This window comes from Triturus cristatus, chromosome 6, assembly GCF_964204655.1.
Source record: "Triturus cristatus chromosome 6, aTriCri1.1, whole genome shotgun sequence".
In the NCBI taxonomy this organism is placed as follows: Eukaryota; Metazoa; Chordata; class Amphibia; order Caudata; family Salamandridae; genus Triturus; species Triturus cristatus.
In genome coordinates, this window is record NC_140589.1 from 165851511 (window position 1) to 165879430 (window position 27920).

Here is a 27920-nt window from a genome sequence, read left to right on the forward strand (position 1 = left end):
CCAGTGGGGCCCACCCTGGGGGGCGCAAGGCTTAAAGCCTGGTTTGTTTCATTATTCCTTGGAGTTCAAAAGGAATATAGCTGTGATCGGACCAGATTCATTCTTGGGGGGGGGGGGGGGGGGGGGTTTACGAGAAGTGTGTCCATATTTGAACAAATGCAGTCAAGGATATGACCTGCATTGTGTGTGGGCATGGTGGTAAGTATTTTGAGGCTGAGGACCTTCATTGTTTCCGTAAAGCCTAAGGAAGCATGATCCAAGAGGGAGTCTAGATGTATGTTTGTGTCTCCTAAAATCGTGAAATTAGCAGATTTCAGGGCTAGGTCTCCTGCTATTTCTCCTATGCTATTCAGGAAATCCGTAGGTGTTTTGGTGGTCGATATATTAATATTCCTGAGAAGGTGAAGGAATCATGAGCTCTTAGGGCGAAGCCTATACTTTCCGCACCTTTAATACCTGGGATTCGGAAGGTCATGCAGCTCAGTGAGTCCCTATAGACGATTGCTATTCCTCCGCCCCTCTGGAGGTGTCTATCTTCCCTGGCAATTGGGTATCCCTGCGGGAGAGCGGTTGTCACATCCGGGTTGCTATTTTGGGTTAGCCAGGTTTCTGTCATAAAAAGACAGTCCAGCTCCCTTTCCAGGATTAGGTCGTAGATATGTTGGGCGTGCTTGCCCATGGACCTGACATTAACAAGCCCACAGTGTAGGTTATCCGTTTTGTTAGGGTCTAGCGGGTTCTTTATTAGGGTGTCCCCAAAACAGTTTTTACATGTATTGCAGCACCAAGGTTCTACCCAGTTTTTCATGGTAGGCGGAGGTGTACAGGTGAATGCTTTAGTCTGCAAACCTAACAAGGTATCTCTAGAATATTGTATGAGATGGCCAGGGGGTGTGGCCCTGGGCGAGGCACGGACGGGCGCATGCCGCCCTGAGGTGCCTCTCGAGCCCATAATCAAGACCCGTGACCAGTGAGCCCGCAGTAGGCGGAGGAGCGGCCGGGGGGGCTCCTCGCGCCAGAGTAGGCCACGGCGATCCCCGGCCTGTGGTTTACCTGAGCCCGCTGGAGGTGCGACTAGGCCGGCGGAGTCCAATGCAGGTCTGCAGGATCCGGGGGAGGCCTCCAGTGCCGAGTTGCCTGGCACCTGTGCGGCGGTTCGTGGGGTTTCCTGTGCCTATGGATGCATCTGCCTGTCCCTCAGCGGGGCCCCTGGACCAGCAGCGTCATCGTGGAGCATTGCGGGCCTGCCCACGCCGGGCCGCTCCTATTGGGGCCACGGTGGAGACCCCTGGAGCTATGGAGGCTGCGCCTCTGAGGAGGACTGCCACGAGTTACTACTGTGGGTAAGAGATACCCAGCGGTTGGGCTTCAGTAACGAGGTGCTGTAGAGGCAGGGGGCGAGGCACACGACGAGCAGCAAGACATACCTGGTTGTTGGGGGAGAATTGCGGGACCTCCTGGGCCTCCCCTGACCGCTAGCACAAGCTATCTGCATTAGGTGCCACTCGGCGAGCGCCCGGGAGCGCTCTGACCCCCTCTGGTTCGCCTGGTGGGACGGTTCCGTGAGGCGCTGAGCTGGCCCGGTCGGCGCAGCGGGGGGACTGGAGTGGTTCCCTGGGCTCCAGGGGCGGCGGGGTCCCGAGAGCGGAGGACGTTGGTGGCACCGGAGGTCTCGGCCGGCATCTCTTCTACGCCCTTCACAGCGAACTCAGGCGATACCTCCGACGAAAGTGACTGCTACGTAGGGGAGGTGTATCTGGGAGTGGTGGCCTGGGCATAACATCGCCTCTGTGTTGGCAATAGAGGGACTTCCAGACCCCCCTGGGACCGGCGAGGGCTCTTTAGTTGTTGGGCAGCGTTGGCACTATTGTCTGGGACAACCACTCTGCTCTCGGAGCCTGCACACCAGCTGCCTGTGGAGGTCCGACAGAATGTCCAAGGCTAAAACAGTCAAAGTGAAGCCTCTTAAAGACATGTTTGGCCGAGCGCAATCCACTCCTAATATGGCTGCCGCAATCCCGGAGGCTACTGCAGAGCGATTCCCCTCGTCCACCGGAGAAAAACCTATTACTAAAGCCTTCCTGGAATCGCTCTTCCTCACACTCCGAGAGGACATTCAATCAGTGAAGGCGGAATTTGCTATGGAGCTCAGGGAGGTACGCCGAGATGTTGACGGAGTGGGAGAGCAAGTGGCCTCCCTGTAGGAGAGGAGTGACATCATGACGTCGGACTTATCTATGCTGCAGCAAGAGGTGCTTCGGCTTCAGGATCAAAATATCGACATCCAGACCCACTTGGAAGACTTAGAAAATCGATCCCGGAGGCACAACATTAGGATCCGTGGGGTCAAAGCTTCAGAGGACACCCGAGACCTCTTTGCGTTCACTCATGGCCTCTTCCGACACATCCTTGGGGATACCCACCATTCTGAGGTAGTCCTGGATAGGGCACACAGTGGGGCCGCCTCGCGCCCCCAACGCACCGCCGGCGGACATCCTAGTGTGTGTCCAGGACTTTAAGACTAAAGAGGCCATACTCCCTTAAGTGAGGTCTCTTCACCCCATTGTTTACCAGGGACATTCTCCGGTGGTGTTCCAGGATTTAGCTCTGATCACGCTGCAGAGGCGTCGTCAATTTCGCCCAGTCACAGAGCATGTAAGGCAGCAGGGGATCTCATACTCCTGGGGACATCCTTTTCGCCTCATCTTTCGTCATACTGGTAAACTCCATCAGATCCGCTCACTTGTGGAGGCGTGCTGGGTTTAGCGGGACCCTCCGGGGATGATGATGTCCGCAGCTCTACATCAAAACCCGAGGTATCCCCATCGGGCTGGCGGCGTCCGGGTGAACGGCGGCGTGCCTGGAGGCGGTCCAGAACAGAGATTGTCAAAGGTCAGCAGGCAGCCCTTTCCGCAACTACTGAGGCCCTCTCCGAAGAGGACTCGACAGCCAAATGACCGCTCCTGACCTGCTGGATCTTCTTGCTTCCTTGCTGATGGCGGGGGGAGTGAGCTCTCCTCTCGGACACACGTGGACCCCTACTTTGCCGATTGACCAGTTGTCCTGGGACGACGGACTATTCTTACTAATTGGACTTGTTGATTTGATCCCCGTTTGTGATATGTTCTGGGGATTTTCTTCTAATGGGTTTTTAGGTTGTTTCTTGTCTCCCCCCTTTCTTTTTTTTATTTTTATTGGGTGGGTCCCCCTTGTCCACATTTTTCCTTTATTTTGTAGCGCGGATCAAGCGTGGGCCGTCGCAGTCCCTTCCTGCTCGCATTACTCCCTTACAGGGCCTACGCAACGCTCCCTTTAGCCCACTCCCTTTTCGTACACTAGATGCCACATAGGCCGCTTAGGGTATTGACCCTCAATGTCCGGGGCTTGAATAATCCTGTTAAACGCAGGGCTGTCCTTAGTTATCTGGAACACTCTGCTGCCGATATTTGTCTCTTACAGGAGATCCACTTGTTGTCCAAAGATCACCATAGGATGAAGTTTCGGGCCTTCCCTACACAGCTGTTCTCCTCTAGTTCCACCAAGTCGGCAGGGGTGGCAATACTAGTTTCCCGTTTCTTTCATGGAAAAGTCCTCCAGAAGGATGCCGAGATCAAGGGTCGCTTGCTCACATACCGATTCCTTGTAGCTGGTGTGTCCCTCATAATAGGCTCGGTGTACGCTCCCAACGAGGGACAGAATAAATTCCTCCATCATGCACTCACTGAAGCGACAGCTAACTCAGAACGGCGCCTGTTGCTGGGGGGGAGACCTGAACCTAGTCTTTGACAACATTGCTGATCGATCCTGCCAGCGCACTAGCCAGGTGGGGGCCCTCTCACGGTCTGGTTTGACCCATATTCGTGACTTGGGCCTGGTAGACTTGTGGTGACACTTCCACCCCTTGAGCCGCACATATACTTTTTACTCAGGAGCTCAAAAAACTTACGCCAGACTGGATTATTTCCTGTGCTCCACTCCATTGCAGATGCTAGCTACTGAAGCTGAGGTTCTCCATGCGTCTTTATCAGATCATTCTCCAGTCATAGCCTCCTTTTTGCTTCCGCGCACACAGTTACCACTGCGGCATTGGCGTCTCCGCGACTCATTGCTTCACCAGGCTTCCACAGTCGATCAGATCAAATCCGCCATTTTAAACTACTTAGCCCTTAATGCTAACTCGGACACCTTGATAGCAACCCAATGGACTGCCCTTAAAGCTGTCTTACGGGGAGAATTCATAGCCATCTCCACTGCCGTTAATAAAGAGCGCAGTTAGAAACGGGCTGAACTCACACAAAGAGTGGCGAAGTTGGAACGGATGCACCGGGGCTGCCAGGGCCTGGTGCCAGCTCTGTACGGTGCGGAAGCAGCTTGCGGCACTGGACCAGGACAGAGCCGAATATGCGGCCCTCTGTCTCCGCAATTCCTACTACACCGGAGGTGATCGGTGCGGCCGGCTACTGGCGCATAAGCTCAGGGAAGTGAGACAACGGCAAGGGGTGCAAGCCATTCGACAGTCGGGAGGTGAGCTCACTTCGGATGATGTAGCTATCGCAGAGGCCTTTCGAGATTTCTACACTAGGCTATACTCGGGGGATTCCCTTGACATGTTGCACAACCTTGACTATTTAGAAGCGGCCCAGATACCCTCTCTGACTGCAGCTCAAGCTGACCATCTCGACAGAGATATCGGATTAGAGGAGGTCGTCGCAGCTAACTCCCGCCTCCGACTTGGCAAATTGCCTGGCCCAGATGGCTACTCCGTGGCCTTCTATAAAGCCTTTTGCAACCAGGTGGCCCCCCTGCTGCGCGATCTCTTTAATACATTCGCACAAACCAGAGCAATTCCGGGAGAAATGTTGGAGGCCTCGGTTATCGTTATACCGAAGCCCGGTAAGGACGCCACTGATTGCAGCGCATATAGGCCGATTTCCCTTTTAAATATAGATATCAAATTATATGCGCGCATCCTGGCGACACGGCTAGCCCCATACATGACCCAACTGGTGGAACCCGACCAAGCAGGCTTTATCTCTCAACGGCAAACCAGTGACAATACGAAGAGGGTACTCCATCTCATTGAAAAAGCGTCTCGCACACAGGGGGGAGTATGTTATTGGCTATTGACACAGAAAAAGCCTTTGACAGGGTTCACTGGCCTTATTTAGAACAAGTCCTGCACCGGTTTGACTTTGGGGAAAAGTTGCTCACTGGTATACTGAACTGTTATCACCTGCCCCAGGCCACGGTCCGGGTAAACGGCCAGACGTCCTCGCGTTTCCCCATAGGGAGGGGCACCCGACAGGGGTGTCCCCTCTCTCCTCTCCTTTTTGCACTCTATATGGAGCCTCTTGCGCGGAGAATCAGACACCACCCTCTCATCACAGGGATTCAATTTGGGGGAGATATACCTACGATCAGCTTATATGCGGATGACATTCTGCTCTCCATCACTGACCCTGTCCAGTCGCTGCGGGCCCTTTTCATTGAGCTCCATAATTTTGCACAGGCCTCGGGGTTCAGGATTAACATGGATACGTCGACCGCTCTAAACATCTTATTTGTCAGCAACCACATTAGCTCATGTAATGGAAGAGCACCCTCTCCAATGGTCCACCACTACGGTCTCTTTCTTAGGGGTGCAGTTGTGCCCCACAATTCCGGCCACAGAACAACCAACTATGACAGGCTCCGCACCCAAATCCGCAGAGAATTAGGTAAATGGAAGCACTATCCCTTCTCGTGGTTGGGCAGAATCGCAGCTGTCAAAATGACTGTTCTTCCCCAGATCCTTTACCTCTTCCAGACCCTCCCCCTGCGCCCTCCTGCAGGCTGGATTCAACAAACCCAGTCAGACTTGGCGCACTTCATATGCCTCGGTTCAAGCAGGAGATTGCAGTCCTGCCTCCGGAACATGGAGGGGTTGGCATACCGTCCTTGCAGCTCTACTTTTACACGGCACAGCTCCGCTATCTAGTAGAGTGGAGCCGACTAGAATCCGAAAAACGCTGGTTGTTCCAGGATCAGGTGGTTGCAGCGATGCCCCTGCAGGGTATCCCCTTTCTCCGGAAACTGCATAGGCCAGCCAACCTCTACGCTTCGTGCATCACAAGTACTATACTGGAGGCTTGGGACCACACTGCTACCGCACACGGGCTGACTAAATTCACCTCCCCCCATGACCCCGCTGTTTGACAACCCTGATTTCACTCCTGGATTGGACCCCAAGGCGTTGACAAGTTGGTGCCTTACCCCTTGCCGGTCCCTGGGACATCTATTTGATCTAGAGGGCATACTTTCATTTCCACAAGTCAGAACACACTATGGCGTTTCGGGGACTGATGGGCTGCAATACCTACAACTCAGACATTGGGCACTTCAACCACAAAATAAACCCTGAGCTCAGCACTTTTTAACCCCATATGAGAAATATCTGATTACTCAGTCTTCCGATAAACTCCTCTCTGATCTTTATAAACATCTAATTGCGGCCACTACCCTCACATATAATGCTGGACGAGCGCGTTGGGAGCGGGAGTTGGGGAGGACTTTATCTCACAAAGAATGGGACAGCATATACTACAGGGCCCGACACTCGGCGCACCACGCAGGGCTTACGGAGATGCTGACCAAGGTTGCCACCTATTGGTATTATACACCGGAGCGTCTCCATCGCTTTGACCCTCACGTTAGCGATCTGTGCTGAAGGGGTTGTGGGGAGGCGGGCACCTTGGAGCACCTTTTTGTGGAGCTGTGACCAAATCCAAACCTACTGGGCAACAATTCTAGATGACCTAGACGCTCACCTTGACACAACTCCCTCGCTTTCCAGCCTACATCCTCCTTGGCCTGCCCAATCCGCTGACATATCCCCTGAAATCTCGGAGAGGCCGCCTCATCGCCATTGCCCTAGGAGCAGCCACCCTGAATTTATTGGCGCACTGGCGTTCCCCCCCAGGCTCCTCCACATTCGGACTGGTTACAGCAACTGGGGATGGTTCTGGGCATGGAGAAACTATCCTTACACTAGTGGGCAAAGGTGATGAATTCCCGGAATTGTGGCGTCCCTTCTTAACTCTGCTCACAACGGAGTTTCGAGAACTGACATGCCCCGATACTTCAGGCTTCTCCGCCTTGCAGCCACTCCGCTCCCTGCGAAACGCAAGCCACAATGGCCACGGTGACCTGCACACAGTGGGTATTATCCCCTTCTTCTACCTATGGTTTGTGGACAAGGGGCGGGAGGGTGGGAAGGGGGGAGAGTAGGGAGTTTTGTTATTTGGTTTTTCTTTCTGCTACTGAGGGTTCCTTTTGTTGACCCGCTCCTTGCATTTTACTTAGTAATGCTACCATAGCTGGCACTTGTTGTCTGTATTGCATTGTTTTTCAGTAGCAGGAGGTCCTGTTGTTCGCTTCTTTGTTTGAAAATCAATAAAACAGATTTAAACCATAAACACCCAACAAAACGGAAGTACTTCTCATGGGCCTAAACCCCGACGCTTAAAACAACACCTGGTGGTCTCCCCGCCTTCGGAAGCCCGCCCACCCCCATGGACCACGCACGCAACCTCGGAATCATCCTGGACTGAGAGCTCAAAATGGACCGCCAGATCAACTCCGTCTCGTCGTCCTGCTTCCACACCCTTCGCCTCCTACGCAAGACCTTCAAATGGATCCCCCTCGAACACAGAAAGGCCGTCACTCACGCCCTGGTCACCAGCAGACTCGACTACGACAACGCAAATTATGCGGGAATAAGCAAAAACCTGACCCGCAAGCTACAGAACATTCAAAACGCCGCCGCAAGACTGGTCCTCAACCTGCCAAGACAGTGCCACATCTCCCAACACCTGCGCACACTCCACTAGCTCCCCATCGAAACTAGAGTCACCTTCAAGATGCTCACCCACGCTCACAAGGCCCTCCACGACACCGGACCAGCATACCTGAACAACCAACTCAAATTCCACGCACCCCAAAGGACCCTACGATCAGCCCAGCTCTCCTGCGCCGCAGTCCCCCGCACCAGAAAGACCAGATCGGGAGGCCGCTCTTTCTCCTTCCTCGCGGCCAGAGCCTGGAACGACCTTCCGCTCCACCTCAGACAGACCACATCGCTCCCTATCTTCGCAAGAAACCTCAAAACCTGGCTCTTCGACAGACCCCCTCCTTGATGGACTGGAACCTGTGAACCACCCCCCGCCCCACAAGCGCCTTGAGTAGTCGCGCTTAACAAACTCATTGATTGATTGACAGCACCTTGGTGGCATCACTGAACAAGGGAGTGTTTGATACAAAACCACTCCTCTCAATAAATCCACACTGATGCCAGTGTGAGATTTATTGTACAATGCTCTGAGAGGGCACCTCAGAGGGTCCCCCTAAAAACCTACCAACCCTGGTGTGGTCTCTTACCAGGTGTAGGCAGCCAGCCATCACCAGACTTATTTCTGGAATAGAAACCATAAACATCCTAGGTAGAGGTGTCACACACCTTCCCCCAGGATGTGGAAGTGCTCGAAAAGGGAAGCTTCAAAGGCTTGCCGCCTTTGTAATGTTAGCAGCAGATGACGCCCCCCGGTTTACACCCCACTTTGGGCGGGAACATTTAGAAGAATAGAATGTGTGCCCACCTCCGTTTACCCCCACCCTTGAGGTGGGGGAGGTGAGATGAAGCACATCTTTTAGTCCCTGCCATGTTGAAGATGGGGGTGGGGGGGGCTTCCAATCAGGGCTAGGTCTGTTCCCTTCCACAGGAGGGTGGCATAATAGAGGGTGTTGTCATCCCAGGTAAGGTGCCCATTGGCCCTACCTACTACTCCCCTAAAATGCCCCTAAATTTAATATTCAGGTGGCTACCTCAGACCTAGTAACTAGATCTGCAGCCACCCAAGAAGAAAGAAGACATCCCTGTAGAGAAGACTGAAGACGACGGCGACTGTTGCCTTATCTCCAGCCCTACCGGCTGGTCTCCAGCTTCTGCGGATCTGTGGCCTGTCTTGCAGCCAGTGACCTCTGAAACCATGGGAGGACTGCTGCCTTTGAAAAAGACTCCAATCCCGCATGCACAGTGGACCTGTCCAGAGGAAACTGACTTCAAGGGCTCAGGATCAAGCTGGAACCCCAGTCTCTGCTCACTCTGCACTGAACGCCCACGACCTGAGTGATTGGCTTCCCTGTGCAGTTCAAGTCTCTCCAGTGATCCTGACCTTGTGTCCAGTTTTGGCTAATCTCCACGGCGCCTGCAGTGGGAATCCAGATGTTCTCCCTTGCTTCGACCGGCTCAGGTAAGAAGACTGACGTCCAACGGCACCCCTACACCTGAAGCCTCTGGGCCTTGGTAAGTTGAACCGATGGTGCCCCTACGACCCCCTACATCTCTACTTACCTCTGCTGGTGTTTGTCTCACCCCCTTCAACCTCCGGTGCGACCCCTGCAGCCTGTTTGCCAAAAGAAGAATCTCCATTGAAAATCATTGGGCACCCAATGCTGAAATTGCACGCTGCACCCGTCCACGTCTGTGGCGCTGTATGTTTGGTGCTACTTTGTGCACCCTTACTGGACCTAACCCCCAAAGCTGGTCTCCTGCAACAGATTTTACCTACCTGCAAGCAGTGTGGCTTCAGCCACCCCCAGTCTTCATTGAAAAGCATTGGGCTGAACTCAGACTTTGACCTCTGCAATTGGCTGACCCTGTGCCGCTGGTGGTGCAGTTTTGGTACTCGCCTGACCCTTGCCCCGTTTGTTCCTGAAGACTGGAATTGTAGGTGTATTACTTACCTGTTTAAGCTCGTTATTGTTTTCCCCATAGGATAACATTGAACTGTGCTGAAAAGTTTCTAAGTGTCGATTTTTCAAAGTGTAAAGTGTTTTTATTTAAAAATGTACTTACCATATTGCTAAGATCTTGGTCTTAAAATAAAATACAAAGAATGTTTTTCTAAAATTGTTCTGGATCTCCTTCTTGAGTTGTGTCCATTATTGGTCAATGAGGTCAATAAATGTCTTGCACTCCTCTGTTAGGCCTAAGGCTGCTCGCACATACTACCACTAATTGCGCACTTTGGGTTTTACAATGAGCCCTGTACGCTTTGGGGACCCCCTGGACTCTCGTGTACAGTATAACCACCTAGCCGCAATACCATATACAGAGCCAGCTTCCTACACTGGGATTAACTGCTGTTTTTATAATTTGTACATGTTGTTTCCAACTTCCATACATTGTTTTCTTATGACACTAACTCTTGACTTTGGCTGTTCAGTTTAAATCTTGATCTTCCTGTAAATATTGTTTTATCATAGCCAAAAAAAAGTAGTCTTTCTTTCCAGTTCCAAACGAGCAGAATGCCTTTAAAAAAGAATTAAAAGGAGGACAAAGCCTATGAAAATTGAAGGGAAAGGGATTCGTTTAGAGAAGTGGTAGAAAAAAACAGTCCTACAGTGTGAGTGATAAAGGAGGTTTTAAAAGAGGGTGGGTGCTGCCATTTATCCAGTATTGGGGTATCTTTCATAGATTCACATGCCTGAATCATTCCCCGTCGCCGAGGCGGGAGTCCCCGGTAAATAAAAAAAAGTAGTGCCAAAATGCTAGTAGCAGTAGTAGGCCCAAAGAAAAGGCCCAAAGCCTGTACCTTAGCAGCCTATCTACCTCATTATGCAAAAAGAACCAAGAATTTGGTAACAACCAATCAGACACCAGCACCCTTCTAGAACCCTCTCAGCAGAGCCAGTTCTCCTCAGATTTTCACCGCACGTCGTGTGGAAGGGAGTTTCCCTTAGTGCCTCTCAGTTTTCTTTCAACTTGCTTCAGCATGTCAGACAAGAAGGCTTTATTTAAGTCCTGCAGGACCTGCACCAAGAAGAGAGTCCATGTTGATGATCAACATGTAGACTGCATCTACTGCCTCTACCCTAAACATGAGGCAAAAGATTGCAAGATTTGCCGCACCTTCCCTACAAAAACTCTCAGGGATAGGGAGGCGAGAGTGCTTTTGTGGCTTAAATCCTCTTCGGCTGAGGAGGATGACAAAGCCTCTACTTCTAGCAAGAGAGCTAGATCGCAGGACAGCTCTTCCAGCGATGGGAAGAAGCGTCAGAAATCGCATCATTCTACTTCTGATGCGCACTCTCCTCAGGAATCTACAGTCAAGCAAACTGTGAGTAAAAGCCTTTCAAAATCTTTGGCTTACTCTCAATCTTCAGTTTCTGTCACCTCGTCTGCTTCTTCATTGACGCAAACATTCACGACGACGGCGCTTACCTCACCTATTATGTCTACGAAGGTTACTATCCTCTCAAAGAAGCCCACCGTCGAGGGGTCGTCGACGAAGTCCTCGTCGACGAAGTCAGCAGTACCGCCGTCGACGTTTCCGCCATTAAAAAGCCTGTCGACGTCGAGCTCGTCGACGAAGAGCTCGTCGACGAAGATTCCATCGTCGACGAAGATCCCGTCGACGAAGAGCTCGTTGACGTCGAGCCCGTCGACGAAGAGCTCGTCGACGAAGATTCCATCGACGAAGACCCCGTCGACGTCGAGCCCGTCGACGAAGGGCTCGTCGACGAAGATACCATCGACGTCAAGCCCGTCGACGACGGCTCCGTCGACGACGAGCCAGTCGACGACGAGCGCACCATCTACGATACCGTCGACGATACCGTCGTCGACGATCCCGTCGACGATCCCGTCGTCGACGATCCCGTCGACGATCCCGTCTACCACAGCCCCGTCGACGACGACCTCGTCGACGATGATTTCTACTCCAGTTTCCACCAGGACTTTTCAACTAAAGTCTTTTCAAAGGCAGGACATTTCACCGCTTACTCCCTCGCATCTCCTGGAAACTTATGTTGAAGATGATGATTATGTGGATGACGAGGACGAAGGGCCCTTTGGGGTTGCTCGCCACCCTTCGGAACTGCACATTAAATGTCAGGAGGACGATGTGGATGAGGATTATCAAGGGCATTACTATCAGGAAGACATAATCGTTCCGCACCATAGACCCTGCTACACACAAACTCGTAGGAATGAGATGTCACATCTGCCCCCTACGTTGATACAAGACCTACAGGCCATGCTTGCAGATTATAAGCAGCGTTTTCCACCGCAGCCAAATGTTCCACAGGTTCCACAGACTGCGCCGCAGCCGGACCCATTGCCTCTGCCTGAGATTCCAGCCCCAATGCCTCAACTGCCTGATCCTCCACAGGACCCGCATCAGGATACAACCTCGGAGGAGGAATACGAAGAGGGCGAGTTGCCAGACCCAGCAGACCCTTGGGATTCATATATAATCCCTATGCCTTCGCCACCTACCCCTCTACCATCTGATTCGCCTCCAGAAGATATAGGGGGGTTCCATAACCTTATGCAGCGAGCTGCGACCAGGTTCAACTTGCCGGTTACCATTGAGCAGTCTGACTGTTTTCTGCATGATTTTAAGGAGGAGTCAAGGAAGGTTACGAGAGCTATCCCTATCATTGACTATATTTGGAAAGAAGGGGTTAAAATCATGAAAAACCCGGCATCAGTACCAGCGGTGCTTCCACGGATTGACAAAAAATACCGTGCTCCAGCCGACAGTCCCTCTTGTCTCACTGGTCAACCGCGTCCAGACTCTGTTATATCTCAGGCAGCCCAACAAAAGTCTAAGAATCCGGCAGCACCGGTCACTACACCACCGGATAGGGAAGGACGCAGACTGGATCTGATTGGGAAAAAAATTTCAACTATGGCAGCTGCTTCCATCAGGGCAGCCAATTCCCTAGCGATAATTGGGCGTTATGACCGCCAGATGTGGTCAGAAATGGCAAGCTTTATCGACCTCATCCCAGAGGATAACAGGCAAGACGCTCGAAAGATTTTGTTGGAGGGTGAGCGTGCAGCCTCAGAGACTATCGACTGCGCACTGGATATTGCGAATACTAACTTTCGCCAGTTGGCTGGGGCTGCGGTTCTTAGGCGCCAGGGTTGGCTGAAAGCTACCACGTTCAGACCAGAGGTCCAGACAAAAATATTGGACATGGCCTATGATGGCGAATCATTGTTTGGAAAGCACATAGATGATGCGCTCCAAGCAATTAAAACGGATACCGATACTGCAAGATCGTTGGGCTCCTTACAATACAAAAGAGGTACCTTCAGAGGAGCAAGGGGCCGTGGATTCTCTTCCAGAGGAAGTTATCATACCCAACAAAATAGGTACCAGCCTCAGTATCGGCAATCATATCAGTCTTCCTACAGACAGACCAATACATCTGGTTTCTCTCGTCAAGGCGGACGAAAAAGATCGCAGAATCAGGGAAGAGACACCTCACGGAAGCAATGATTTCTGCAGGGCGCCTTTCACTCCTTTTCCCCTCCCTGTGGGTGCAAAAATTTCAACTTTTGCGACCAGGTGGCAAGAAATTACGTCGGACCAGTGGGTTCTGGACCTGGTTCACAACGGTCATACCTTAGAGTTTGTCACCAAACCACCCAACAAACCACCCAAGGGACCCCCTCCCCCTCGTCTTCACTTACTATTCAAGGAAGCTTTAACAATGCTCCTCAAGAACGCAATCGAGAAAGTTCCTGCGCTTCAAAAGGGGACAGGTTTCTATTCCCGCTTTTTTCTCATCAAGAAGAAATCAGGGGAGTGGCGCCCAATCTTAGACCTTCGCAATCTGAACAGATTCCTCAAGAAGCAGGGATTTCGCATGGTCACTCTGGCGGAAATTCTAGGTTGCCTCAACGAGGGAGATTTTCTAGCTTCCTTAGATATGGAAGACGCTTACTTTCACATCCCAATACATCCGAAGCATCGCAAGTATCTTCGCTTCACAGTGGCTGGCGCCCATTACCAGTTCAAGGTGCTCCCGTTTGGGTTAAAATCTGCCCCAAGGATCTTTACGAAGTGCCTAGCTCCAGTGGCAGCAGTGTTGCGCTCCCAAGGAATCCAAGTCTTTCCGTATTTAGACGACTGGCTAATAAAGGGTCCTTCGGAAAGATCAGTCAAGACTGCTGTGACAACATCTCTTCGTCTGTTCCATTCTCTGGGGCTTACGATCAACAGGAGCAAATCTCAATTACAACCAAGGCAGATCCTTCCTTTTTTGGGCGCGCTGTTAGATACCGTCCGCTGCAAGGCATTCTTGTCTCACGAACGGCAGGTTCGTCTTCAAAACTTAGCAATCCGAATTTCCAAAAGAAAGTCAGTTTCTGTCCGGATGTTCGCGTCGCTGCTAGGGATGTGCTCCTCTGCAATACACCTCGTTCCTCTGGCGCGGCTCCGCATGCGACCCTTGCAGGAGGAGTTACACCTTCAGTGGCAGCAGGTGAAGGGCACCTTCGACGACATCATCAGAGTCACTTCAGGCATGAAGAGCGCTCTATGTTGGTGGTCCCATGTTCCCAACTTATCAGAAGGACTTACTTTCATTCAGAAAATTCCAGACTTTGTCCTCACTACCGATGCTTCCATGGAAGGATGGGGAGGTCATCTCTAAGATTTACAGATACAGGGGAAGTGGTCCCCAGAGTACAAAAACAGACACATCAACAGTCTGGAATTGCGAGCAATTTTTCTGTCTCTGCAGGCTTTCCTTCCAAGGATTGCAGGTTCTTCGGTTCTGATTCGAACTGACAATACTACCAGCATGTTCTACGTGAACAAACAGGGAGGAACAAGATCAGCAACTTTGTCCACGGAAGCTCAGGAGTTGTGGGAATGGGTCACACTCCACAACATAACCCTCAGAGCAGAACATGTCAGAGGTCTCTGCAATACATTAGCGGACACGCTCAGCAGATCCCAATCAGATTGCCACGAATGGGAGCTAGAGCAAGCTCAGGTGCTCAGAATATTCAGAGCTTGGGGAACACCACCGCTGGATTTGTTCGCCACGAAGGAGAACAAGAAATGCCGCTTCTATGCCAGCAGATACCCTCAACAGGGCTCAAGGGGGAATGCCCTGTCCATGCGATGGTCAGGGATTTGTGCTTACGCTTTTCCCCCGATACCCCTGATACCGAGGGTCATACGCAAGATGAAGTTGGAGGGCTGTCGTCTCATCTTGATTGCACCCAGATGGCCACGCCAATACTGGTTTCAGGAGCTCCTATTGCTATCACAGGACCAGCCGATCAGTCTTCGCCCGACGCCCACAATGCTGTCAAGGAACAAGGGTCAGGTTCTACACCCGGACCCTCAGTCCCTACATTTACACGCATGGCTCCTGACTTCTTAGAGTTTAAGGACCTGGATATCCCTCAGGACTGTAGGGATATATTAACAAAATCACGAGCTCAGAGCACGATAAAAACTTACCGTCTAAAATGGAAACGGTTTTGCTGCTGGTGTGAAGCAAACCAGGTGCACCCGGTGGATGACCCTGCAGAAAAGATCCTTCCTTACTTGTTACACCTGGCAAGATCTGGGCTTTCTTTCCCTTCAGTCAAGGTCCACTTAGCTGCACTTTCAAGATTCAGAAGGGGTGCTCATGGCCCTTCTCTTTGTTCATCCTCTTTAATTAAACAGTTTATGAAAGGACTATTCCGAGAGTTTCCTCCGGTCAGACTTCCGCCACCGGAATGGGAGCTCAACACAGTCCTATTACAGTTAATGAAGCATCCATTCGAGCCCATCCACAAGGCTGACCTAAAATTCCTTACATGGAAGGTTGCTTTACTTCTGGCTTTAACATCAGCTCGAAGAGTGAGTGAGATTCAGGCGTTTACTGTAAAGGAACCTTTTCTACGCTTCACTCAAGACTACGTGCACCTCCGAACTAATCCAACGTTTATACCTAAGGTGCCTTCACAATTTCATCTTAATGAACCAGTGACGTTAAAGACTTTCTTTCCTAATCCATCCACCCCAGTGGAACGAGCCTTACATTCTCTCGATATCAAGAGATGTCTTAAATTCTATCTTCTGAAAACAAAGAACCTCAGAAAGTCTGATCAATTATTCGTGGCTTATGGCCAAACTACTCTGGGAAAGGCGGTTACAAAATCCACCATCGCCAGATGGATAGCATCTACAATACTTTTCTGCCATGACAAGGCTCACAGGCCTCTGTTGAGGAAACCCAAGGCCCATTCCACGAGGACAGTAGCAGCGTCTACAGCATTGTTTGCTGGTGTGACTCTAGAAAATATCTGCCGTGCTGCGACGTGGAAAAATGTCCACACGTTTACCAGACATTACTGCCTCCAATCTACGCATCGTGATGATGCAGCAGTTGGACAAGCTGTACTACGACATCTGTTTCTTTGAGATACCTTCAGGTACCCTTTTTTCATATTTTAATATGTAAGATGTTGATATCTTTAATATAACAATGCAATGTGTTACAATGATGATTTGCTTTCATGTTAACATGCTTTTCTCTTTATAGATGGCATATTTTGAATTTTAAGATCTTTTCTTATACCTCTTGTTACAAGCTGTGGATGCAATTAGGGAGTATCAGCACTAGTCTCCCGCCATCCGCAAACGACTGTATACTTGGTATACTGCTCGCTATTCTGATTCAGGCATGTGAATCTATGAAAGATACCCCAATACTGGATAAGAAAACGAGTTACTTACCTGTAACTACAGTTATCCAGTATTGGTATCTTTCATAGATTCACATGCACCCACCCTCCTCCCCGTAGAGTCAGTTCTATATAATTTGGGACGTTCACTTCCCACTTGTGCTACGAAAATCTGAGGAGAACTGGCTCTGCTGAGAGGGTTCTAGAAGGGTGCTGGTGTCTGATTGGTTGTTACCAAATTCTTGGTTCTTTTTGCATAATGAGGTAGATAGGCTGCTAAGGTACAGGCTTTGGGCCTTTTCTTTGGGCCTACTACTGCTACTAGAATTTTGGCACTACTTTTTTTTATTTACTGGGGACTCCCGCCTCGGCGACGGGGAATGATTCAGGCATGTGAATCTATGAAAGATACCAATACTGGATAACTGTAGTTACAGGTAAGTAACTCGTTTTCTTATAAAACACGGAGCTGAAAGATCAAAGTCGAGGGCATGGGGCAAAAGTCGAATTAATACTCGAAGGAAAGATGGTTTATTTTAATTAAATATTAACAACTGAAACCAGTACTGCAGATATTTGTTTTGCACACTTTGACTTGTTGAAAAGCACTCGCCGTTCTTGATGGAGATCTGTAGAAGGGAAGAGATGTGGCAGATAAAATTCAAAATCATAATTCTGTAGATTGGATTTATCAAATTACTTCGTCATGGCCATCTGTCATGGAAATCTTATGAAAAGGAAAAGAGAGGTTGTGTAAGTGTAGACGATGGTACTGCACAAAAGAGGACAATAATTTGTGTCCGGATTAAAGGGAGATAGCAGAAGGTAGATTATACAGTGATGGCTGGTTCAAAGATTGCAGGAAGTTTTTTGGGGCCTGCTTCGATATCTACAATGTGGAAGGGAAACTGATGTCCAGAAAGATGAGATGTGATGAGTTAGAATTAATTTTCTATGTAAAGTAGCAGGTCATTACATGATTGACTAATTCCAGGGAGGGACTTGATGGTGAGGAAATGTGAATAACTTTAAAAGAAAAAAATATATTGGTGTGAGGCAGTAAGTTAAACCACAATGTAGAATCCCATAAGAGAAGTCAAAGTGGCAATTGTTCATAAACCGGATTGTGGCATAGCAAATGAAGAGTAGAAAATTGATTTAGGAGCATTTGAGATATTTCTTCCATTTGATTTCTGATGTGCGTCCAGTGTTTTCCTAAGGGGTGACTTGGCAATGAAACATGTAGAACGTGAAAGATGGACTTGGGAAAGAGATAGACAAGAAGTTTATGCTGTGGAGGGAGGGACGATGCTCGTATGAGTAAGATGTGCTTTTGAAATATGTAAACTGACCTTAAAAAAATAAAAAATGATAAAAGCGGTCTGCTAGAGGGAACGGGTATGAAAGGGGCTGGAATTGCAAGCAAGGATGAGGTTGAGTAGTTTGAGGAGGAAGGAGGGTTGTGGATAAAAGGTAGCCAAAGTCATGAGCATTTAAAGCATGCAGCAACGTTTATTGATGACTTTGTAAAATATGACCTGCTCTAAGATCCAGTGCGCTGTCATTGGTTAAGACTTTTATGCAATATGGGAATAGTGGACAGCAATAAGCAAACAAGAGAGCAGGGAAAAGTTCTTGTGCATTAGGAATCCTAAAAGTTTGGGGATTGGCAGACACTTTCAAAGAATTAGCAAACTGCGTTACATTTGAGTCAACTGGTAGATGGATACCTACTTTCTTGCGTTGAACCCCATTACATGGTTACTTCAAACTTGTGCATTCCCAAAAATTGACTAGAGCTGATAACAGTATATGGAAACCAAAGTCCATGAAAATTCATTTATGCAGAGAGAGATAAGTAATTCAAAGGACAGTCTTGAAAATGAAAACCCACAGCCATTATTTTATTATTTTGTAAAGGATAGGGTACTGTTTTCATATGGTACTTCTATCACCACTTGTTCTCTTTATGACTAATACACACCAGTTGCACCACTCAGAACTGGGTGGTGTCCCTCCTGAAGCACAGCCAATTGTGGGCGACGACGTCGTCAATCCAAAGTAAACCAAAAGTTTGTCTACAGACCAAGTAGATGTCATTAGTCATAAAGAGTAGATATGTGATATACCACGCACACCAGTTCAAAAAAAGTTAATCAAATTTTTTTTTAAAAAGTGATGTATCAAAAAGTTCTGGCCGTGCTGGGAGGAGTCGTCCTCTAAACCAAGACGTAATCATTAATACACCAGTTGCACCACTCCGAACTGGGTGGTGTCCCTCCTGAAGCACAGCCAATTGTGGGCGACGACGTCGCCAATCCAAAGTAAACCAAAAGTTTGAAGAAATTAGAAGATCAATATTTTATTATTGATCATCATGGAAGCATTTACATTGTAATCATGAGATTATCCGAAGATTTGAAAATTCGAAGGTTCAAGTTATTTAAAGCAGCTGAAGAATGAACCCCAATGCATTTAGGGTATTGATTTACCCTTCATCAGGAGGAGAAATCCTGAAAAGATATATGAATGTAGGAGTGAATTGAAGCGACCATTTGAAGTAAAATAGTGTTAGTCAGATTGGTGCCTTGAAGTTGTAGAACGCGATCACGTGGATTAATGGAAGAGGAAGGAAAATAGCCCGTTAAACCAATGTCAGCTGCCCGTGCCAAAAAATGCAAATGTGCTACTGGCTGATAGAACTGTTTAGTTAAGTTACATGTTGAGATGTCACCCGATACGGAAAGGTGTTAAAGAAGATATGACAACGATTGCCCAGAATGGTTAAACTCAATGTGAATTTACGTGCTAAGTTTGGAGATAAGTCCAAAATTAGAGAGAGCATGCCTTAATGTAAATGAAGACAGCGTTAAAGAAGATATGACAACGATTGCCCAGAATCTTGACAAACACTTTCAGCCACTGGTTCAACAAATGTCTACATATATCAGAGACACAACTGATTTTTTGAATAAACTTCAAAATACCAACATTGAGTGGGGTGAAGATATGTAGTTTTTGCACCATTGATGTCACATCTTTGTATACCTCCATACCACACAACCTTGGGATAGAAGCCATTGAATGTTTCTTACTACATTCACAACTGTCACAGGATTTCAATTTTTTTTTACTGGAACTTCATTTCACCTTATATCACAGCTATTTTTGTCATAACAATCAATTCCTTTTACAACTCAACGGTACTTCCATGGGAAATTGTGCAGCCCCCAGCTATGCAAATTTGTTCATGCATAACTTTGAATCAGACAACATCATTAACATTGACCCATGGAAAACAAATTCACTTTTATTTCTCCGTTATATCGATGACATCTTTCTAATTTGGAGTGGCTCAAAACATCTATTAATCAACGCTATTGACGAACTCAACAAGGTTTATGAAAGATTGAAATTCACGTACAACATTCATAAGTCTCAGATCAATTATTTGGATGTACTGGTGTACATCAAGGACAATCACATAGAAACAAACTTATACAGAAAGGACACTGACAGGAACAACTTATTACATTTTTCCAGCTTTCATCAACCAGCACTCAAGAGACATTTTCCATATTCTCAACTACTCAGGATTAAAAGAATTAATTTCTGAATCTTCACAACTCACACAGCACATTTCGATCATGGAACGTCGATTTCTTAATCACGGCTACCCTCAAGAAACGCTCACCACGGCTATCAATCGAGCATCACCCAAATCCAGATCTCAACTGCTGAATACCAAAAGGAACATCAAAGCTTCATCCAGGGCAGTTATCGTTTCTAAATTCTCTACTGAAAGTTTCAATCTCAAGAAAGCTATTCTGAAACATTGGCCCATGTTACAGGTGGAACCAGACTTCAAAAACATATTTTTGGACAGACCTTTGTTTGCCTATGAGAGAAGCAAAAACCTAATGGAGCTACTCAAATCGCCAAAATCACCTGATTTAACTTTAATACACAAAGGCACTGTACCTAGCCATAACTGTGGCAATTGCAACAATATCATCAAAGGGAACTGCACTCCGCATCCCACACGTGGATTTAATATCAAGCTATATGTTACAGCTACTTGTGACTCCAAGAATCTTGTATACATGCTCAAATGCCCTTGTGGACTTGTATACATTGGCAAAACTGAAAGAAAAATCAAAACCCGAGTGAATGAACACAAGAGTAACATCCGTAACAAAAACCTCAAATCCACAGTGGCAGTGCATTTTACCAATCACTATCACAACATCAGCCAATTAAGATTTCTGGTGTGTGAAGTAGTACCCATTAAAGAAGGCAGAGACAATCGGAAATTCCTACTCCAAAGAGAAACCACTTGGATTTACAAAATGAACTCACTGGTACCTCACAGACTCAATGACCGCGTTGAATTTAGTTGTTTCTTGTAAACCATTTGTGCTTTGGTTTCATTTTTATCCTTATTTTCATCCTAGTTTCCTCTCCATAACCTTCACGTGTAGCCTTTAACTTTTCGTTTTACTGTTCCTTTAGGTTGTATTATCTCATGTATATTTCTAATCATGTGAAGTAATGTACCATGTATTCGTTTTAAGCATCATTTTTATTTGTCATCTTTCATTTACCCTCCTGTCTCACTTTTTCTTTGTTTTACTTTCATTTTTTCATCACTTCGAGTTTTTCACTCTTTGTCACTATTTCCTCGCTATCAGTCATTTACCGATCTCAATATGGCCGCTACGTATAGGTATTTGCCACCATGGTAACCCATGACCGCCACGTTTATCTACATATAACATCCATACCTATTAACATCGAGGCACACACATGGTTGTGCAATTACCACGATTATCTTGCTTTACCCACATCCTTTTTCAGCTTTGCTATCATAGTGTTCACACATCGCAACCACTTTTGTGATTACGCACTTTTACCCATTCCAACATGGCCGCCATCAACACGATTCACAGCATACTTTCCCTTCTCACTGTTTATAACGAGAGCAGTCGATGACCGCCGTGCAAACCCTCACAAACTAACGGCAGCACACGGAACGCTGTCCTTATTCACATTAAGGTATGCTTTCTTTAATTTCGGGCTCACTTGCTACTCAGCACGTAAACTCATATTGAGTTTAACTATTTTGGGCTATTGGTATTCATATCTTCTTTTATACTTTTCTAACTTACCACAATATCGGGTGACATCTGAATCCGCGAATAAATTTACGGCAGCACGCGGAACGCTGTCTTCATTTACATTAAGGCATGCTCTCTCTAATTTTGGACTTATCTGTAATTTAGCACGTAAATTCATATTGAGATTAACCATTCTGGGCAATCGTTGTCATATCTTCTTTAACACCTTTCCGTATCGGGTGACATCTCAACATGTAACTTAACTAAACGGTTCTATCAGCCGGTAGCACATTTGCATTTTTTGACACGGGCAGTTGACATTGGTTTAACAGGTTATTTTCCTTCCTCTTTCATTAATCCACGTGATCGCGTTCTACAACTTCAAGGCACCAATCTGACTAACACTATTTTACTTCAAATGGTCGCTTCAATTCACTCCTACCTTCATATATCTTTTCAGGATTTTTCCTCCTGATGAAGGGTAAATCAATACCCTAAATGCATTGGGGTTCATTCTTCAGCTGCTTTAAATAATTTGAACCTTCGAATTTTCAAATCTTCGGATAATCTCATGATTACAATGTAGATAATTCCATGATGAACTATCAATAATAAAATATTGATCTTCTAATTTCTTCAAACTTTTGGTTTACTTTGGATTGGCGACGTCATCGCCCACAATTGGCTGTGCTTCAGGAGGGACACCACCCAGTTCTGAGTGGTGCAACTGGTGTATTAATGATTACGTCTTGGTTTAGAGGACTACTCCTCCCAGCACGCCCAGAACTTTTTGATACTTCACTTTAAAAAAAAAAAGAAATTGATTAACTTTTTTGAACTGGTGTGCGTGGTATATCACATATTGACTCTTTATGACTAATGACATCTACTTGGTCTGTAGACAAACTGAGTGGCTTATTGCCATTAGTGATTTCAATATTGTTCATATCTTTCAGAAAAGGGTTAACCAGTCAGGATTTATGAGGTGCATTTTATTTTGTTTTATTTTAAGTATAGCTATTTCGGCTGCTGTATGTTTTCCAAAGGTGGCAGGGTAAAATCAAATGGAGAGAAGGGACAGACCACTAAAACAACATGATGGCATGAAGAAGAGCTCTAGGACGTTTGTGTTTAGCTTACAACTAAATAGGCTGAGGGATAATACAGGATGGATCTATATTATGGGAGTACTTCATCAAAAAAACTGTGAATAGTTTATCAAAAGAATTAAAGTTCTAACAGAGGTCTATGTTTAAAACTAGAACAAATATTTTAGAATAAGACTATAGAAAATACACTTGAAACCACTTGATCCACAGTGAAGTGTGTGACCGTTCCAGTATCCTAGCTGCAGATTAAACATGGCTAACCAGTATGACCACTCAACATTTCCAAGATTGCACTAATAGAGACATTTAACGGCAGGTTCCTCACCTTTTTAAAATCCCCAGGTGTCAGACTGGATCTGAAATGTTTGCATAGCAATTCTTTCCTGCGTCAGCAGGTGGCCCATGCAACATTTTGTTAGCTCGTGCAAACTTGACGTCTGGATCGGTAGATATACACATCACTTGCTCAAGCTGGTGACAGATCCTTTTTTTCTGTTCCAACAGATGCAGACCCGGAACGTCAACTGTCATTTGACAGATTTGCAATATTCTATATATGTTTTTCCTATAACCGTGCGCAGAAATGTCACCTAACCAGTAGGATTTAAAGTGTGTGTTACCTTTACTTGACAGATGCCTATTACGGATCCACATGACTATTCCCTCTGGTATCTTGGCTTTGGCCACGACTCATACTTGTGTTTGTTGTGTGCCAAGAAGAACAGAAATGTCATTGGTGAACACGTGGCAAAGCTGGCAGTCACAAGTTGTGGAACTTGAAAACCCAATCCTGATCGGATTCTAAGGTGCAGAGGTTTAGGTCAAAGTCTTAAAGCTAGGGCTCTTTCATTTCCGAGATCATTCATGTGGCCGTACCTCCTCTAAATCAACTAACTCCAAGTGGAACCAAAAGAAGCACACACAGCCCTATCGTAACTCTTCTGGTTCACATCACTTACACCACTAGGAGTCACGAGATACACCAGGTATTGCATAGGCCACAAAGTCATTCCCCGCTTGCAGGACCAGCTCTAACGACATTCCAGTTCAGAGTTTCTCTGGATCAGGTTGTGACGGCACAGTAGCTCCAACAACTTCAGCAAGGTCTAGACAATTGTTGGTACTACACCTGGTCACTCCGGTGTGTCTTTGTGCCCCATGGATCCTAAGGCATGTACTGCTGAGTTACCGTCAGCGGATTCATCCTTGATGTCAGCTGTGTCTCTTTACCTTATTCCATGGACTCACGACCCAGCACCACCTTTGGCGCCATCTTCGACACTGTGTTCCGCACCTCGGTTGCCTCAGCCGGCTCCGACATAGTTGTTGCCAACGCTGATTCGAGGATCCAATTATATTATCGGATTTTGAGGCCTATGCTTCTCCTAACACTATTGATTTTGCTCATTCTTGAGCCTGAGTTTTCTTGGGAAGATTGTCTGATGGAATATCAACCTTACACTCAGAGTTTACAGGACACTAGTGGATTAGATACTTAACCTGAAATTAAACAGGGTGGCATAATAGAGGGTGTAGCCCCCTCCCCCCCCCCCCCCCCCCCTGTAAGGTGCCCACTGGCTTTACTTGCTAATCCCCTGAAACATCTCCTAAATTTAGTATATAGGTGGCTCCCCCAGATATGGCCCTCAGATCTGCGACGACCTAAGAAGCAAGAAGACAATGACTGTCTTAGCCCCAGCCCTACTTTTTGTGCTGGAGTGTAATTTAAAAATACTAAAGTAGGTGTATCCTATTTATTCTGACCTCTAGTCGTTATGGTTAAAAAAGGGAGAAATTAGGAAAGGAGAATATTATGTACCTACTTTTCTAAAGGTCAACCTATTTCAAGCCGTACAACTATTGGCTTTTCTTCAGGACCTTAGGAAACTAGTTCCCTGGTACCACTCCTGCTAATTCACACTGGATGCACACTTATTGCATGCCAAAGAAAAAGGTATGTATAAATTTACCACCTAATAAGCATTCACGATCTTTTATTGGGTGCACCTCCAAGGACCACATTTCGCATGCGGTCACCTTCATCAGAGCCATTTTGAATACGGTGCTTTTCCGAGCTATTCCTCCACCTCAATGAGTCCAGGACATTTGGGCTAAGACCCAACCTTTGACCTGGGTCTCAGTGAAAGCGGCTCTGAGGCTTCCGGGCCTCTTGCATCCTGCTTGTGGGCCACATCAGGTGGCACATGCAAGAGCTGCAGTGGGGTCTGACGTTTCAGTGGGCCTAGCGCCAAGGAAATCTGAGATTCCATCTAGGTGTTGGTGGAGACTGCAGAGGTTGTTGCTCATACGCAATTGGACCGGAGGCAGATCACTCTCCATACTCCAACCAAAGTTAACGATCGTGACAGATGCATTGTTACTGGATTGGGGAGGTCATCTAGGAGAGGTGGAGATCAGAGGACTCTGCTCTCCGGCTGAGACTCTTCTCCATCAACCTGCTGGAGTTGCGAGTGATTCACTTGGCGTTAAAGATGTTCCTCCTGACTACCAGGTGCAGGTTCTCACAGACAACACACTCTCCACGTGGTATTGCAGTAGACCAGGGCAGAGTGGGGTTGTGGTCCCTGTGCCAGGGTCCTCTTTGCCTCTGGAAGTGGCTGAATGTTCAGGTCGTATCTCTGATCACTCAGCACCTGGTAGGATCTTTAAACACCTGGGCAGACAAACTCCGCCAACGTTGCCTAGTGGATCACAAGTGTTGATTACACTTGGAGGTGGCACAGGAAATTGTAACATACGCTTATATAGCGCAAAACTGTCACCCCACGGGTATCCTGGCGCTGCGTTTAACCAAGTCACAGCGCAGCACCAAATCTTTCAGCAGTGGGCAGAACCCTGGTTCAATATGTTCGCCACTGCAAAAAATGTGCAGTAGTGGGACCTTAGCGCATTGGAGTTCCCTAGGTAGTCTTCGTTATGAGGCATCTTTCGCCTGCATTGGGGAACTGGACTCCACTATGCTTTTTCTACCCCTGCCCAGAGTGCTCAAAAAGATCAAGAAAGACCGGGCCCAAGGTAGCTTTGTGGCTCCGGACTCTGTGAGGAGACCGTGGTACCAGAAACATTTGCCCATTAGCATCTGTCCTCCAAGCCAGCTGCCTTTTCGGGAATATCTCCTGTCGCAGCAGCTAGGCAGGGTCCTACACCGAGGCTTGCACAAACTACACCTCCTTACATGGATATTGAGCTGCGACTGTTGATTGTGTTCGATCTTCCTCCCAAATTGGTGGTGTTATTCTGGCAGCTGGGCGTCCTTTTGCAAAGACTGTTTATGCGGGATGCTGGGAGAAGTTTGTCATTTGCTGTTCTCGCCGCGTCGAACTCTACAGGCTTCCCTGTCTGAGATATTATTGCTTTCATTGGCCCAGCAAGGCCTGGCTGTGGCTACAGCTAAAGGGCATTTCTGCCTTTTTTACGTTACCGGATCAGCCATCCCTCTTTAGATCACCTGTTGTGATGTATTTTTTTTTTTAAAGGATGACCCATATTTTCCCACCTGCTCTTTTAAAAATGCCACAGTGGGAATCTAAACCATGTCTTGACCTACCTGATCTACCTCTGAGTCTATGCACAGTTGTCCTTTACGCTTCCTCTTACAATGGTGTTCTTCCTTTTCCATAACATCTGCCAGTCAAGTGAGTGAACTTGGTGCCTTTTCCTATGTTCCACCATTTGTCTCCCTTTTTCCGGGCAAAGTAGTCTTTATCTTTGGAAGGAATGCTGCCTTGGTTTTAGTCACACCCTTCATGTAGGTCAATCCATCACTGTGTCAATATTTTATGCACCACCTCATTAGTAAAAGGAAGAGGAACAACTACATTGTCCCAATCCTAAGAGGGCCCTTCATTTTTACATCAATCGTACCAGGGAATTTTGACAGGATGATCAACTGTTCATTTTTCTTTTCTTTTCAGAACAAAGAAGGGTAAAGTGGTACGCAAAAGAACAATCTCTAGATGGATTGTCTTGTGAATTAAGATCTGCTATGGGATGGCCCAACAGGAAACCCTGAAGGGTTTACATGCTCACTCCACCAGAGCATAGGCTGCTACCACATTCCAGGCTGGTACGTAGGCATCCCTCCACACATTCACAAAGAACTACTGTGTAGATAGCCTGGCACGTCGGGCACTTTGTCCAACCGGTTGTGTAAGATATTCAGAAGGTGAGGAGTCTGTGGTTAAAAGTCTATCGGAAGAACAAATTACTTACCTTCGGTAGCCTCCTTTCTGGTAGAGACTAACGGCACTTAGCTACCTTCCTTACCTACCTATCCTCCCTTTCTGTGCAATTGTCTCATTCAGACCAATCTTAGTAAGATTGCATCCCAAAAAGTTCTGAACACTGTTTAATATTGGTTTCTCTAAGCCTCATGTCTGTTGGTACGACAGTCCAGAAAGAAAGTGACGCTAGCGCATGCAGGTGGCATCTCTCTCATATATCACGTACGCAGAAGACTGAGAGGCACAAAGTAGTAAAATGCCACACTGCGCCACATGCAGATGCTGAAGGGTATTGCTGTGCAAACGTTTCCGATCCTGCTAGCGTCTGGGGCTATTCAGAAGGTGAGGAATATGCAGTTAAGTTAGATAGAGTCGATCAGAAAAGGCGTTACCGGAGGTGAGTAATGTCCGTTTTACCCATTTAACCATAAGCATTAGTAAATAACTTACCTCTCCCATTTTACGGTGTTTGCACATTAAATCTAGTTTGACATGCCTCAACTATCTTTTCTGACCTGTTTCTACAGCTGGAAATGACAGCTCTTTAGTTCTCAAGTAGTGGACTTGGTACGTCTTTCTAACTCACTGGTTTGTATCTCCTACCGTCTCTTCCTGTTAGTAGCTGAATAACGTATGCTTTCTCATTCGTGCACAGGTAATGGCTATCGCCACTTTGGCTGCATGTTACAATAACCAGCAGGTGTTCAGAGGTGTGGTGAAGATTCGAAAGGGACAAGCTGTGACCATGATGATGGATGCCACAAACATACAAGCTGTGAAAGCTTTAATGTATCAGTATGTGGAAGAGGTGAGGATGGCGGATCTTTTAATTACAGACAAAAATGAACAAAAATGGTACAATGCAGTATTTTCTATTTACATTTGAAACGAATTTCCTGACAAAAAACCCTGTTGGAGACCATGGGAA

General features: G+C 47.2%; 1 protein-coding gene across 1 annotated transcript in view; it reads left to right on the forward strand.

Moving 5' to 3' along the window:
• The window catches only part of FDFT1 (farnesyl-diphosphate farnesyltransferase 1), a 182620-nt gene that overhangs the window by 127893 nt on the left and 26807 nt on the right, over positions 1–27920 (forward strand). The window contains exon 7 of the mRNA XM_085610437.1: positions 27648–27800. Within this exon, the coding sequence (XP_085466563.1) occupies positions 27648–27800 (153 nt within the window). The remainder of the gene's footprint in view (positions 1–27647; positions 27801–27920) is intronic.